Here is a 16,080-nt window from a genome sequence, read left to right as displayed (position 1 = left end):
GGGTGTCGGCGGTGGCTCCGCTGCAGGACGGCTCCGGGCAGGCGGCGCAGAAGAAGGATGTGGAGCTGATCCTGGTGAAGGAGCAGAACGGGGTGCAGTTCACCAGCAGCAGCCTCCTGCCGCCCGCCGCCAGCCCCCACTACGGCGCCGGGGTCGGGCAGGAGAGAGAGACCTGGGGCAAGAAGATCGATTTCCTCCTCTCCGTCATCGGGTTCGCGGTGGACCTGGCCAACGTCTGGAGGTTCCCCTACCTCTGCTACAAAAATGGAGGGGGTAAGAGCCTCGTTTACCGGGTCTGTCCCCAGCCCCGATGCCAGCGCCCCGCAGGGGCTGCAGCCACTTCCCAGAGTTTCGCTCCGCGGGGCCGGTGCAGCCGCCCTACCCCGCCCCGGGTTGGCGGCGCGCGGGCAGCCTGGCTGCAGTCGGGGGCTGCCCTCAGTGAGCTCTGACCCACTGCGCCGGGGACCAGGAACTGCCCCCTCCCTGCACCGCCGCAAGCGAGCGAGGTCCGAGTCCCCGGCGAGTTAAACTTAGTTGGGAAGAGGCGCAGGCGGCTCTCTCGGCCGGCGCCTGGGACCGCCGGGGGCAGAGGCAGAGCGCCGGAGGAGCGCTGGGAAGAGCAAGCTAGCACCTGGGAAAGTTGTAGTTTGGCCAGTGAAACAGCCTTGATGTGAGCTCTGATTTCCACTCCTCAGTTGGAAGGTGCTTCGTTTTTTTCCCAGTGAGCAGAAAAGAGTGTGTGTGTGTGTGTGTGTGTGTTCTACAGAGTTGACAATGAAAAAAAATCCCCCGGTTAATTCCGTTCTATCCAAATTGCCCAACGCATCTCAAGACAGACCCTAATCCAACCAGGCCCCTTTCATCCCTGTGCTGTTGGTGATGAAGCCCTGCTGTGGTGGAGTAACACCATCTGGGAGCCAGGCAGGTGCCTGGGGTGCCGACAAATGACACATAGCAAGAACAGACCAGGTCTAGCAGATGGAAAGCTGTTTGTGTGAGCGCTGAATGATAGGGGTGGAAGGATGGCTAGATGTAAAGCATGTACTGTAAGGCAGCTATTTATGTCTTGATGTGGTTGCCTGGTGATAAAGGCTAACGGTTGACAATTGTAGCATAAAGTCTTCCGTTCCTATGAAAAAACCTACACTGGGTGGGAAAATCCCTAACAATGTAAACAGCTGAAACTGTTGAACTATGCTTTCAAAATTGTGAGCTGGTTTCCCCTTACTTCTTGTGACGATGTTAGAAGGGCTGGTACCGAAGTACCAAACCTATTGCAACACCACTTTTAAGGAGGATCAGGAAAACTGTCCTCCTGCTAATCATACAGGAATTGGCCATGCATTCTGCACCAATACCCTGATTTGGTCCAAATAACTCAGGTATTCCAAAGCATGACAACAATGCACTGCCCTCTTCTAAAGAAACAAGCAGGTGATCCATGTTGCAGAAATGGCAAGAGCACCTGTTGTGAGATTTCTAATTCACTTTGCATCCAGTAAAGAGGTTTCTTTGGATTTCCTGAGAGAAAGAGACACGTTCCTCTATTCCGTTACAGAGTACAAGCAAAAGGTAATGTCCACTGTGTTCCAACTAATTTCATTTTTAGTCAATGATTACAGATCACTTTGATCAGATTCATCACCTGTCTCTGTACTTTGCTACTACTTTAGACAAAGTAACATATTCTACAGCTGCTTGTGTGTTGTTACCTCCACATCAGTTATTTACTTTAACTTCAGACAGGGGAACTTGACTGTGGCTATCATGATTATTTTCTGGGAAAATGTGAGAGAGAGCAGCTGGTGTGTGCCTGGCTTTTTAGAGCATTCTGGTTATTTGATCAAAAATAAACCTCAGACTACCCTCTGTTTTAGAATTTTTTAAAATTACGTAACTCCAACACCACCAGTGCATCCCTCCGTCAAACATTTAGGTATGGTTAAAAGAGCTAGTTCACACTAACATCAAGCAACTTGCAATCATCCACTCAAATATTTTCAGGCCCCCCTCAACATTGTGAAACTAGAATCATAGCTAGAATTGAGAGGCCTGAATGATGGGTGATGAAGGCTGCGCTATCAGTCTTCCAGAGGCTGGAGACATTGATGATTATTCATTTTAAGACTGTAGTAATTGAAACTGTTGGACTTCCCAGGATCCTCCAGCACCCCATCCCCTAAAATCTTCCCTTCTGCCTGAAAACATACATAACATGACAAAACCTCCTTGTGACACTTCAAGAAAAAGGGAAGAAAAGATGGGTTGACACTGAAGAGTCTGATCTGCATATCAGCTAAATATTACTTAGACATAACAAGTTACTTGCTATAAACCTGACTTGACAAGTGGGAAATAAGAGTGCAGAGTATTCTTGCCTGTTGATATCTAGCTGGACTTACTCTTCTACTTCAGTTTTCTCCATGGCATCCGAATGCTTTCCCATTCACCTCTCAGCCTTGCATGACACAGGCATTGCTGTTTGTTTAGATTAGTGGCTCCCAACCTTTTTTAGAGTCAAGGCAGTCCTCCATGACTTTTGTGATTTAGCAGCACCCCATTTCAAAACTAACATTTTACAGGTACTCAAACAGAGGAGCAGCCAGGCAGGGAAAGCCTGAGCCTGAGCCTGCCCTTATCTCTTATCTGCTTGTCTCCTCACACTTGGAGCCCCAGCCTACCCTTATCTCTTCACACTTCCTGCAACACCTTTCCTGCCCTGGCATAGTAGTTGAAAATCACTAGCTTAGATGAAGCTTCTGTAAGCAAGGGGTTGAGCTAGGGACTAAAAGATAGGCAAACTTGCTTTCCTGAATTTTAAGTCAAATCAATACTTTATCATTGTGAAATTAGCTGCACTTGGACATAATAGGGTACTTGTTTGCCAGATATTTTCCCTGCAATAGCAGCAGAAGGGAAGAGAAACCACGCAACTCAATACAGAGAAGAGCGGAGACTGCTAGGTTGCACTCTCATTACTCCCTCCCCAGGATATAAGCATTCTCAAACTTCTTTTCTCAGCCAGCTGCTGTTGCAGAAAGGAACTTCACTAGCACACAAGTGAGCCTTGCTGGCTCGAAGTTAATAAAGATTTTGAGGGAGATCATATAATTGCCAGTTTATTTAGCTATATAGATGTCCCAAAAACAGGATATCAACAGACAAACAGAAAACATGCAACTGAGCTATTATAGCCTGTTCAGCTAATGAGGTAGAGGATCAGTATCAACTTGGATTTCAGGTGTTGGAGCTGACACCCTCTGAATCAAATTATCCAAGGCATTTTTTAAAAGGAATTTAAAAATAAATTCATTATGGAATTACATCCTTCCTTTTGAGGTGTATAAGGATAATCTAAAAGGACCTGATTCTTCAGAGGAAAGAGTAAAAGTGTTTTTATAGAGGCTGTTATGAGATGCATACGGTAAACAAACTGAAGAAGCACATCCCCCCTCAGAAATTATCTTAAGCATTTCTAATTATCTTAAGCATTACTTGTGACTATAGAAGTTGAAGTATTTGGGGAGGAATGTGATTTTCATGTTGTATTTTCAACAGATTGGTATGAGACAGTAAACTGCAATAAATTTCTCATAATGACCAAACAGAACTCTTAATCAACAAGTTATTTTAACCCTTCTTTGGCTTTTGCTGTATTAGTGAAAAGAAAGGTATAGTCCCATTTGAAAAATCTACTATCGGTAAGGTTACCTATGGGAGTCTACTTCAAACAGGAGCATATATGCACATGAAAGATTCACCCTTAAAAAGTGTCAGAATGAAGTAAATGTCACTCTGTTCTCTGGGAAGAGCAATTATACGTGTGACTTGGGGAGTTTTATGCCATTAAGGTTTGTTCTGAATAGCTTTAGGCATTGCCAGTGAAACCTCGCTTCTTTAGAGCGTTTTTATACTTGTAAAAAGTAGAGGTTCACTGATATATTGGTGCCATATTGGATCAGCACAAATAAAAGGAAAATTAACATGATCGACTATTGGCTTTTTTTGGCTGGTGTAGCCAGTAATGTAGTGATAAATATAATATGCCTTCTGGCCAGGGCCCCCAGATACCGCATGAATGCACGCAGTTTCAGCATGAACATGGCCAGGAATGCAGCTGGGCAGTTCGGAGAGCAGCGCCCTGCAGGTAAATCTGTGGAAGGGAAGGTGTGTGTGTTGTGGGGCAGATTGAGGTTCCCAGGGTGCGGGAAGGAGTGGGGCAGGGGCTGGGGGCACTGCCCAGCTGAGGGGGTGAATGGGACCCTGGGGCTGGTGTGGGAAGTGGGATGGAGCCACAGGCAGCTCATTCGGGGTATGGAGGGCATGGGGAGGGGGGCAGCTCCCTGCTGCTGTGTGGATCCCTGGGGGAAGCATGGGAAGGCATGTACCCCTCCCCCATATGTACATGGGGCAGAGGCAGGATGCCTGCAGTGGGCTCAGGGCTCTCTACCTTGCTGCCTTTGCCCCAGGAGCTGCTGACTGGCTGTGTACCACCTGCCTGCCCAGTGGCAGTGGGGGTGGTGAGTTGTGCCTCCAGCCACTGGGCAGGCAAGGGATGCGGTGCGGCCCACGGGGCAAAGGCAGTAGGGTGGAGAGCCTCAAGCCCACAATGAGTAACCCACCTCCGCCCTTGCCTCACTTGGCTGTGCTTCTAAAAGCATACTCGTTCTTAAAAATGGTGGGAGCAGTGCTTGAACTAAAACTCATTTGATGAGCTCTAGTTCAAGTGCCCCTGCTGCCATTTTTAAGCGCTGGGACACTGATTCCCTGGACAAGTCACCTATGGCTCTGTCCTGCTGCCCGCCCCATCCCCAGGGTCCCATTCACTGCCTTGGCTGGGCAGCGCCCCCAGCCCCTGCCCCAGCCTCACACCCTCCCTCACTGTGGGGGCCTCGATCTCCCTCCCCCCACACTTCTTCCCTCTCCCACACCCTTTCCCCTCCACAGACTTAGTTGCAGGGCGCTGCTCTCCATGCTGCCTGGCTGTGCTCTTGTAAATCAGATATCAGATCGGTATTGGCCAAAATGCCTGGTGAATAATCGGCTATCAATATCAGCCAAGAAAATCTCTATCACTGCCCCCTAGTAAAAATTAAATTGTTCTTGATGACAAAGCATGAGCATATGTAGGAAACACAGAAGGGAAGTCTGCATATGCACTGTATGCACATCATTCAAAGTTTAATTTTACAGGAATGTGTATATACGTACACACCCAACTCTCATTAGCCAAATCCTTGTGTTCCTTTGTTAGGTGAACTCCAGGGGTTTTCCTGAGTAGGAACTATGAGATATGATCATTTTGGACTAGATTCTGAAGTTCAACAAAACCAAAAATATTTCATAAGCTTTTTTTAGTTCATTTTACCCAGTCAACAGAGGCAATGTCATATTGTCTGGTTGTAGTTTTATGCATTTATAGCATGTATGTGTATGAGCAAATTCACTACTATCTAAAAAAAATTGCTTCTAACTTTACCATATCACAATAAACAAAAACAGATAGGAGAAGCACCACTAAAATGTTAAAAGAAGTAGCTAGAAACATCTGCGTTTTGGGTGTATCCTGCTGAGTGACCCAGTGGGATTTCTGCACAGAGTAGATGGTAGAATGTAACCTTGTGTGAACAAATGCAACTCAAAAACAATCCTCAATAAAATAAATTAAAACAAAACAAAAATCTTTAGCACAATTAAAGTTTGAGTGTTCATTTTTACTTCACTTACCTGCTATGATAAACCTTGCCCCTCTCAAAAGATTCAGTAACTAGAAGAACTGCAGTTTCATATAGGTCAAAGGAAACTTTCAGAATAGTGCATATATGCCAGGCCTTATTCTGTTTTCATTGACTACAGTGTCTGTATAGTCTAAACTACATTACTCAATACCAGTGTATACACATGAGTAGAAGTAAATACAGATGTTAAATACTGCCATTCCTGGCATACAGACAGGATGATATTCCAGAGTTGGGAGGTACCTAAATGTTTTCATAATAACTTGGTCCTATCAATAGTTATTGTGAATTATTTGTAATTAACTGGCCTTCACAAAACAAAACAAAAAAAATACAGCTTCCACTAGGTCAAGCGCTTTCTATAGCAGTCTATTTCTGTGTGTTCAGGAAAGCCGGGTCTTAAAGAGAGCAGAGTATGCCACTGGTCAGACATCAAGTATGCCAGTTTCTACTGGTTTCCCCTCTTCACAAATCCTTGACTCTTACGAGAACTAATTTTTTTCTGGTAGACTTCTGTCAAGAGAGTTTTTTTGTTTTGTTTTTGTTTTTAACTTAATTCCTGGCTCTTACAGTGTATCTAGGAGAGTGATCCTTCATTCCTTAATTATGGAATATCATCACACTCAAAGTCAAGGCTTTGTAATATGTTTGACCTCTTACACATTTCCAGAGTACAGGAATTCCATGGGATGTTTTCTGGGTTACAAAATAAGACCGTGAAGAGTTTTGGAGTGTATCTAAAGCTTCAGAATTACCTTATTTACTTATTTAACTCATTCACTTATAAAATAATTTACACTGATAGTTCAGAATATATACATGAAAGCACCTAAACAGTTGCCAAATGGAAGTTCAGCAACCGTATGCTGAGTAATACCAAGGCTGATTAACTAACATGGTCTTTTCAGGGATAGGGCAATACTTTGAATTAGTCAACGGAGGCTATTTCTATATAGGCTAGCTACTGATACTGACATTTATTTTTATTTAATTTCCCTCAGTTTTAAAGACAAAATTTTGAATTAACATTTCCAGGATAAAATAATTATCACAATACAGTACATTTTTCTTTCCAATCCAACCTGCTTGTAAAGTTGGCCGTGTTCAGACTCTCCTATAGGAAGTATGTTAGATTAGTTATCATATCATTTTTATACCATAAGAGCCAGTTGAGCTATCCATAAAAATCACAAAAAAGATAAAGCTAAATATGTTAATAGTTCTTTGAACACTATAAAATAAAAGCTGCCTTTTTTCATGCTCTTAGACTGAATTATTTCTAGAAGTGTACCTGTAATTGATTAAAAAAAAAACTTTATTAACATTGAATACATTTTAGAACAGAAATACATTTCTTCCACTCTTGCTTCATTCTGATGAAGCCCTGGAGTGTTGTTGTTTTGCTTTTTAAAAAAAATCAGCTTCAAACTAATATTTGTCCATGTCACTTAAGTCCCACTCTGGAGTTTGCCTCCTCAAACAGTATGAATTTGAATGCAAACATAGTAGTGTTGGTTTCCCAATGTGAGGTATCCACATTTTATTAGCACGTATCATTCCAGTGAACTCCCACAGGCCGTAAATGTTAAGCCTGTCTTTTGCCTCACAGTGTTCATAAGCTTCTGGTCCCAATGTTAAGTGGCAGCTTTGGAACAGCTCAGAGAACACCGGGTTGCAGTGATCCCACAGTGCAGTTCCTTCTTTTATCAGAGCCAGATGTCTGTGGCAAGCTTGGCTGTTGTCCTCCTTCCTCATATGCCCATTTCTTTACTCCCTCCTCTCCTCCTGCTGTCTGGTCATCATTTGTCTGGTATACACAGTGCAGCCAGCTCTTCTTAGAGAACTAGCATACAATAGCAGCCAGCTGCTTCTTGCAATCTCCCTAATGTTTTTCCCCCAGTTGCTCATCAGTCTTGCTGCTTGTTTTGCTACCACTACTGACATGGTCATCCACAATTTCAGTTACAGGTTACTGTGGCCCTGCATTCTTGTCTGATGCCAACTATATCTGCAGTATGCTTCTTGCCTCAAATACTTAGTCTCTCTGACCTTGCTGCGGTAGAGGATATTATGAAATACCCTCGTAGTATCAGATGCACGTAACACAAGCAGCCAGCTGTTGTTCTCCGAACAAGAAAGCTACATCTCCTGGAGCAGCTTCTAACAGACATTCCCTTGTTGATGTGCAAGTCCAGCAGAGGTTAATGGTACTTAAATGACCTTGTGCTAAATCCTGTACAAGATTATCCTAAGAGCAATGAGAATGAGTAAGACAAGCACAGAATCAGTCCTTTTGGACTAAGAGAGGCTCCAAACCACCTCCTCTCCATATTTTGTTTTCTAGGAATTAGAGGGGGTCATACACTTTATATCCTGATGCTTGCAGTAGATGACCATTATTCTTAGCAGTAACAATGCTGAATGGAGTTGAAGGAACATATCAAGCATGTTAGGGATTAGAATGCAAATACCTGTTCAGTAGCATTTATTGCAAAATGGTACCAATTTCCAGTGAAAAGTGAGTTCTTTTGGGAATTTAAAAAGGTTTGCTTTTTCTTTTCCTTTTTTAAACCACTTTCTGCTCCTATTGATTCTGCCTGGCAACTGAAGTAAAGAAATGCCATTAGAAATAAGGAGTAAAGGTTTCCTAGTGTACCTGAAGAGGGAAGTTCCAAAAGTCACCTTAGAAAGCGTTTTCTTAGAAGTATTCCAGCCTAATGAAGCATCTCCAGGAGTTCAATGTAGTTTGGCTAAGTTTCCCAATTTTTGGATATTTAACCAAGTGAAGTACAAGACCTTTAAGATTCACCCATTACTAGTCTCACTGATCTCTCTTAAACTCTTTTAAAATTAGTGGGAACTATATAGGCTAGAGAAGACCCTTCAGAGGCACAGCTGTAAACAGACCCATTAGGTTGCACCATCTGAAACCCCTGTAAGAGATGGGTGACTCAAAGAATTCACATTAATCTGCTCACGCTGAGAGGCTTGGTCTATTCTGTTTTTTACCAGTATAGTTATTTCAGTAAAAGAGAAATCCTACCCTTACCTGAAATAGTTCATAGATTCATAGAGCTAGGGTTAGAAGCATCAAGTCTGATCCCCAGCCTAGGCAAGAAAGAGTGCTGGGGTCAGATGACCCCAGGCAGATGCCTATCCAGCCTTCTCTTAAAGACCCCAAAAGTAAGGTAGAGCACCACCTCCCTTGGAAGACCATTCCAAATATTTGTCACCCTTACTGTGAAGAAGTTTTTCCTGGTATCTAGCCTAAACCTGCTCTCTGTCAGTATGTGACCATAGTTCCTTGTTACCCCATAAGGCTTCTGGTGAACACATCATCTCCGACCCCATGCTGCGTCCCCCTAATGAATTTGTAGGTGGTCACAAGATCACCTCTCAGCCTTCCCTTGTGGAGGCTGAAGAGGTCCAGGTCCCTCAGTCTCTCCTCATAGGGATTGTCCTGTAAGCCCCTAAGCATACGAGTGGCCCTCCTCTGGACCCTCTGGAATTTATCAACATCCTCCTTGAAAAACGGCACCCAAAACTGGATGCAGTACTCCAACTGCGGTCTGACCAATGCTGCGAAGAGGGGAAGTATCACCTCCTTGGATCTATTTGTTATGCATCTGCTGATGCAAGATAAAGTGTGGTTAGCTTTGCTGATGAACTCATGTTCATCGTGGAGTCCACTATGACTGCAAGATCCCTTTCCACTTCTGTGCTGCTGAGAGGGTCACTTCTCAGCCAGTAGGTGTGCTGGATATTTTTGCATCCTAGGTGCAGCACTCTGAACTTGTCCTTGTTGTACTGCATCCTATTGTGTACTGCCTACTTTTCTAACCTATCCAGGTCTGCCTGCAATCGTTCCCTACCCTCCAGAGTGTGCACTTCACCCCACAATTTAGTATTGTCCACAAACTTGGACAGAATACACTTCACACCCACATCCAAGTCACTGATGAAGATATTGAAGAGTACAGTTTAAGGAGGGATGAGTCATTTATACAAGAGTCCAATACTGCTGAAATAGAAACAATATGGTTTCTCTTGTCAGTCCTCCAAACTCCCTCTCCATACAGCATTAAAATGTGAAGATTCATAGATTCATAGATGCTAGGGTCAGAAGGGACCTCAACAGGTCATCAAGTTTGACCATTTTTCCTGATATCTAGCCTAAATCTGCTCTCTGTCAGTTTGTTAGCATTGTTCCTTGTTATCCCAAGAGGTACCTTGGTGAACAGAGCATCTCCAATCCCTTGCTGCATCCCCCTAATGAATTTGTAGGTGGCCACAAGATTACCTCTCAGCCTTCTGTCATGGAGGCTCAGTCTCTCCTCATAAGGCTTGTCCCGTAAGCCCCTAACCATACAAGTGGCCCTCCTCTGGACCCTCTTGAGTAAAAATGGGATGCAGTACTCCAACTGTGGTCTGACCAGTGCTGCATAGAGGGGAAGTATCACTTCCTTGGTTCTATTTGCCATGCATCTGCTGATGCATGTTAAAGTACAGTTAGCTTTGCAGATGGTTTTGTCACACTGATGAGACATGTTCATCTTGGAGTCCACTATGATTCTGAGATCCCTTTGCACTTCTGTGTTGTTGACAGGGTCACTTGTTAACCAGTAGGTGTGCTGGATATTTTTGCACCCTAGTTACAATCTGCCCTTGTCCTTGTTGTACTGCATCTATTGTGTACTGCCAACTTTTCTAACCTGTACAGGTCTGCCTGCAGTTGTTCGCTACCCTCTGGAGTGTGCACTTCACCCCACAATTTAGTATTGTCCACAAACTTGGACAGAATACACTTCACACCCACATCCAAGTCACTGATGAAGATATTGAAGAGTACAGGTCCAAGGACCGAACCCTGTGGGACCCCACTACCCACATCCTTCCAGGTCGATACTGACCCGTCTACTACCACTCTCTGGGTGTGACTGCTAAGTCAATTTGCCATGCATTGGATGTGTAAACTTCTATGTCACAGCCTCTTTATTTGTGAGAATAGGATGAGATACCATATCAAAGGCCTTGCTAAAGTCCAAGAAAACGACATCCACCTCTACTCCTGAGTCTAAGCATTTTGTGACCCTGTCATGAAATGAAACCAGATTGGTCAGGCATGATCTACCTACTACAAATCCATGCTGGTTTCCCTGATGCATTATTTTTCCCACTGGACTCCCACAAATATGAACCTTCATAATTTTTCCAAAGACCTTTCCAAGGATAGAGGTGAGACTGACTGGCCTATAATTACTTGGATCCTCCTTCCTCCCCTTCTTGAAAATAGGGACCACATTGGTCCTTTTCCATTACTCCAGAACCTGACCCGAGCACCATGAGCACTCAAACAGCCGTGCCAGTGGTTCTGATATGACACTGGCCAATTCCTTCAGTACTCTCAGATGCAGCTCATCTGGGCTTGCTGACTTGAACACATTCAGTCCATCCAAGTGATTCTGCACCAAGTCAGCATCGACAGTTGGTGGTCTGGTGTCCCTCTGATACCCATCTAAGAACCCATTAGGAGACTTATCTTGACCCCTGTTCAAGAACACCAAGGCAAAAAACTCATTGAATGACTTAGCCCTGTCTGTCATTAATTGCTCCTTCTTGTTCAGTAGGGGTCCTATGCTGCCCTGCACCGCCCTTTTACTCCCTACATACCTAAAAAAAAGACTTTTTGTTGTCTTTAATTTGTGTTGCCAGCCTCAGCTCTGTAGTTGCAAGGAGGCAGTTAGAAAGGCCAAAGCAAGTGCGGGCCAAGTAGGTATACTCCTCCTTGGTACCTTCCCCCTGCTTCCACCACCTATATGCCTTCTTTTTTGCCCTTAGGCTCCCCGGGATTTCCCTGTTTAGCCAAGGAAGTTTTTTGGCTCCTTTCCCCCTTTTCCCTTGTACTGGGATAGTCTTCCTCTGTGCCCGAAGGATCGCTTCCTTTAGGAATGACCACCCTTTCTGGACTCCCATCTCGCCAATACTGTTCTCCTGCAGTGTGTCATTGACTAGACTCCTAAGCACACTGAAGTTAGCCTTCCTAAAGTCAAGCACTTATCAAGTTATATCAATACAATGTAGTGCTATACAGAAATACCAGCATGAAGTGGTCAACTATACCTTTTTCCATACCTCTATAACTATAAATCAGTAGGGGGAGAAAAGGGGACAGGGAGAACTGTGGTACTTAGACCCAGTAAAAATGATTAACATAAATCTGAATATCAATCCAGATCACTTGCTGTGAATTTAAATGGAGGCAAATGTTTCAAAGTGTTTGAAGCTGCCCTGAGAACACTCATCCTTTAATGAGCCGGTATCGAATAGATGATATTTTCAACCTTCCACTCCTTGGTTGTGACCCCATCCTAGATTACCACTACTAGTACCTTTACCTCGAGTGTATTGCCTACTTAAAATCAGAAGAAAAACAAAGTAAATTGCAGCAAAATAAGACTTTCCAATATCTATCTCTATTGTAAATCATTCTATTTATATAGCTAGGAATATTAGATGCACTTGGATCTATTTTCTCTGAACAGCATGGAAAAAATAACTTCCTTGTTACCCACAAGCTTATGCACATTCCCCTACAAAAACACCCCCCCAGAAAACATATGGTAAAATTGTGCACATCAGGGAACAGAGTCTGATGAAAGACACTTTTAAGCAAAGACTTTTGGGTGTACCATTGGACAAGTCCATATCTGTTGTACGGTACCTCTTCAGCCATAATATTTTTCATCCCCTCTGTAGCATTCATATAATTCATAAAACAAATGCCAAACATGACATTAGCTTCCAAGGACTCCTGAGTTAAAGGTGAAGTCAAAGCCTGTACCATTAGCGACGCGTAGGGGATGCATGCGGGTGCAGATGTACCCCATGAGATTGGCAGTGCACCCCCTGAGTGTGGCTGCCGCCGCCGCTGCCAGCAGTGTCTGCAGGTAATTGCCAATTGTTAGTCTGCACTTGCCAACCTCCCTTCACCACCAACACTGCCACCGCCGCCCCCTGTTCACCGCCACCACATCCCCATTGCCAATACTGTCACCTGCGGGCAGTGACCATGCCCCCCCCCGGCCTCGGGATGCATGCAGCATTCACGGTCTGTACTGTTATTTAGCAACTAATACCATCCTAAATAAGTATTGAGTGACAGTGGGTGCTTCTACACATACAGTTAATGTGATGAAATAAACTCCAGCACAGTTTGTACCGGAGTCAACTACTCCTGGGTTCTGTGTCTATATGTGCACCTGGGACCGCAGCACTTTGAGCCAGGATGGAGTAGCCCTGGGCTCTAGGTAGTGGTGTTGGGCAGTGGGGGAGCTGGCTGAGGTACAAGGATGCTAAAGTATGGAGTTAGGCAGCAGGCAGCCCCCTGCACTTTAACATCCTCGTGCCCTAGCCAGCCCCTATCACTGTCTACATGTGTGTTTCAGTTCAGGTAAGCACTCTGCCGTAAAAGAGTAGAGTTAATTTAATTTCCTGTGACCTAACATGTGTAGACAGTGATGCTTTACTGCGGAGCTAATTAGGCAACTCCACAGTATAACATATGTGTAGATGCACCCAGTGAGAAGAGAGGTGGTTAGCATCATTAGTCTAAAGGCAGGTAAAAGATAGAGCAGCTTGGCACCCTAACATCTGATGAAGTAAGTTACTGCCTACAAATGAGTTAGCCTCTAAAGTGCAACCCTCCACTACCTTCTGCCTAAGTGACACCGGGCATGTCTACACATGCATTTACTCCAGGCTAGATTTACTGTGCAGTAAGCTACTACACAGTAAGGGTTTTTGGGTAAGTGTCTACACATGTGAGGATTAGGGAGAAGATTTTCTCCCAGTTCCCTGCAGCCCTTCAATTTGCCCCTGTGGCCACCAGGGGGAGCTCCAGGCCCCCCCTTGGTGCTAGCTCCAGGGGCTGGCTGGGAGCACTGGGCCAGCAGTTGTCTCCTGGCCCTGAGGGGCTGTCTGCTGCTGAGGCAGGGATAATGTCCCCCTGTCCCAGAAGCAGAATGTTCCTGGCCCTGACTCCCTGACCAGGGGCATGGGGCTTGGGAAGAGCTGCAAGTGAGGGGCAGGTCCCAGCCCCCTCCTCCAATCCACCAGTGGGGCAGCTAGTAAGGCATGGGGCTGGGACCTGCTCCTCACCATGACAGTTCCCGGCTAGCCCCAGGTTGCACAGAGATGTCTATGTACTTTCCTGTGCAATGTCAGAGGGAAATCCTTATCTCCCAGCCCCTCCTCTGCCGTTGTGAGTGGGGAGCAGGGGACTTTTTGCTTCTTGCTCCTGGGGCAGGGGAACATAGTTCCTGCCTGGGCTCCTGTGGCAGAGCCCACCCTGGCAGCAGGCACCTCCCAGGGGCAGGGACCTATCTCCCACCCCCTAGTGGACAGCTGACTAGGAGCAGATTTGGCTCCTGGCTAGGTGACTACATGAGTGCTACAGTGCCATTACTAATGCCGACTAAATTTGCTACTTGCATTTGCAAATTTACTTAGGATTAGGGAGATTTACTGTGAAATAAGCATATGCACATGTAGATGCACATGCTTACTTCAGAGTTAACTATGCTAATTTGCCGTTAAGTGTCTTGTGTAGATATGCCCAATGAGTAATAGTACTTCAGGTGAAAGTTATCTGGGAGAAAATGGGACAGACCTTGATTATGCAAATCATGCTAATATTACACTGAAGTCCATGAAAAATTATTTGCGTGAGCAAGAACAGCAGAATTTGGCCTGTGTGGACGGTTCAGACAGTCCTTACTCTGACAAGCTTATTTTTTAAATTACACTGAGGTGGTGAGAGTGTATGTTTTTAAGCCCAACATCTCATGATTTTTACAGTGTAAAGAACTCTGTCCTCTTAAAATACTGGGAGTCTTCCCTTCCCAGTAATACAAGGCTCCCATTATTACCCCTTCATGGTAATGAAATAACAGGCCTTTAATCTGTCACTAGTCATCACTCAATACATGGGGTCTTTCATTTCAGAATTACATGTTTCTTTTTGGACATGAGGCAAGTTGGGACTTCCACTTTTGGAAATGAAAAGGGAAAAAACTTTCACTGGAGAGTTTTAGCTGAGACAGATTATATACAGGCTCCAGGAATGGAATCTAAGGATCCATGTGTTGTAATAAAGATTTCACTTGTTCTTTCTCATGACATTTGGCACCATATCATTAATATTTTTCACATATCAGCCACCTCTCTCTGGCCTGCCTAGTCAAAATTCCCTTTTCCAGCCCAAGGGTTGGACTAGGAACTCATAAATTCTCTTTTTTTCCTTTTCCCTTTCTCCAAACCAGAAATGTGGTCATCTCACTCTAGTTACCTTAAACTTCTGCCTTATTACCAAAGTAAGGAGAACCATCCCAAATTAAAGGCATTTTGCTAACATTTTTCAAACTTGGTTGCTGCTTAATAGGCACTTGAACCCTTAATGTTATGGATCTATGCTAAGTGACCTAATCTCCAGAGGTGCCAAGCCTTTGCCACCATCCCCCAGTGTAACCATTAGATCAGTAATGGTGGTAGAACTGAACATTTAGGCTATTTGTGTACCTGAAAATGGGATTTAGCTGCCTAGTTTTAGGCACTCACATTTGAAGCCTTTGGTCTTAGTCCTTAAGCAGTAATACCAGACCTTAAAACAAAAGTCTATATTATGATACATTATAGTTTTGTTATCTAGTTATAGGTTATGCTCTGAAGGTCGTAGATGAGGAATTCTGAACAACATGTTTGAACCAGCATTGTTCACTTTTTCATTTTAGCTTTTCTTCATCCTTTTTATCTTCTGAAGTACAGCAAACATGACAGTACATATTCCACGGTAATGTTTAAGGTTTATGGTTCAGAAAGTGAACCTGTCTGCATCAAGGGCTGATTACATAAGTTATACATTTTGCATGTCTGTCATTTTCATACAAAAGACATGACAGTGTTTCCCGCGTATAGAATTCCATGATACAAAATGACCGTACAAAATTCACAAGTCAGACAGGACTAGAGAGTTAATTGTTTTTTAATCACTCCATAAGCTGTTCTCTGGGATCAGAGTTCTGACTGTTATTGGAGCAGCAAATAAAGCTGCTTTCATTGTTAACTAAGCCTTTCAGTAGAAAATATTAATTTCCAGTGCTACCATTCAGTTTCTAAATGTTTATGAACACAAGCATTCACTTTAAAAAATATAGGTGACTGCTGTATATTATATATTAACTGGTTCACTATTGTTTAAATATTACAATTGTTCAAGTACATAAAGTAATTTAGCATGTGTAAAATCAGGATCTGTCACTTCCAGACTGCTATTATTAACCTACTC

The 16,080-nt window shown here is 44.1% G+C and overlaps 1 protein-coding gene across 1 annotated transcript in view; it reads left to right on the top strand.

The window, feature by feature from the left end:
* Positions 1-2: 2 nt before the first annotated feature.
* The window catches only part of SLC6A2 (solute carrier family 6 member 2), a gene marked incomplete at its 5' end in the record, with an annotated part of 133,336 nt that continues 117,258 nt past the window's right edge, over positions 3-16,080 (top strand). Inside the window, one exon of the mRNA XM_014517700.2 lies at positions 3-273. Within this exon, the coding sequence (XP_014373186.1) occupies positions 3-273 (271 nt within the window). The remainder of the gene's footprint in view (positions 274-16,080) is intronic.

Source organism: Alligator sinensis, unplaced genomic scaffold (genome assembly GCF_000455745.1).
Source record: "Alligator sinensis unplaced genomic scaffold, ASM45574v1 scaffold97_1, whole genome shotgun sequence".
Lineage (NCBI taxonomy): Eukaryota > Metazoa > Chordata > Crocodylia > Alligatoridae > Alligator > Alligator sinensis.
This window is presented reverse-complemented; position numbering and strand designations above follow the sequence as displayed.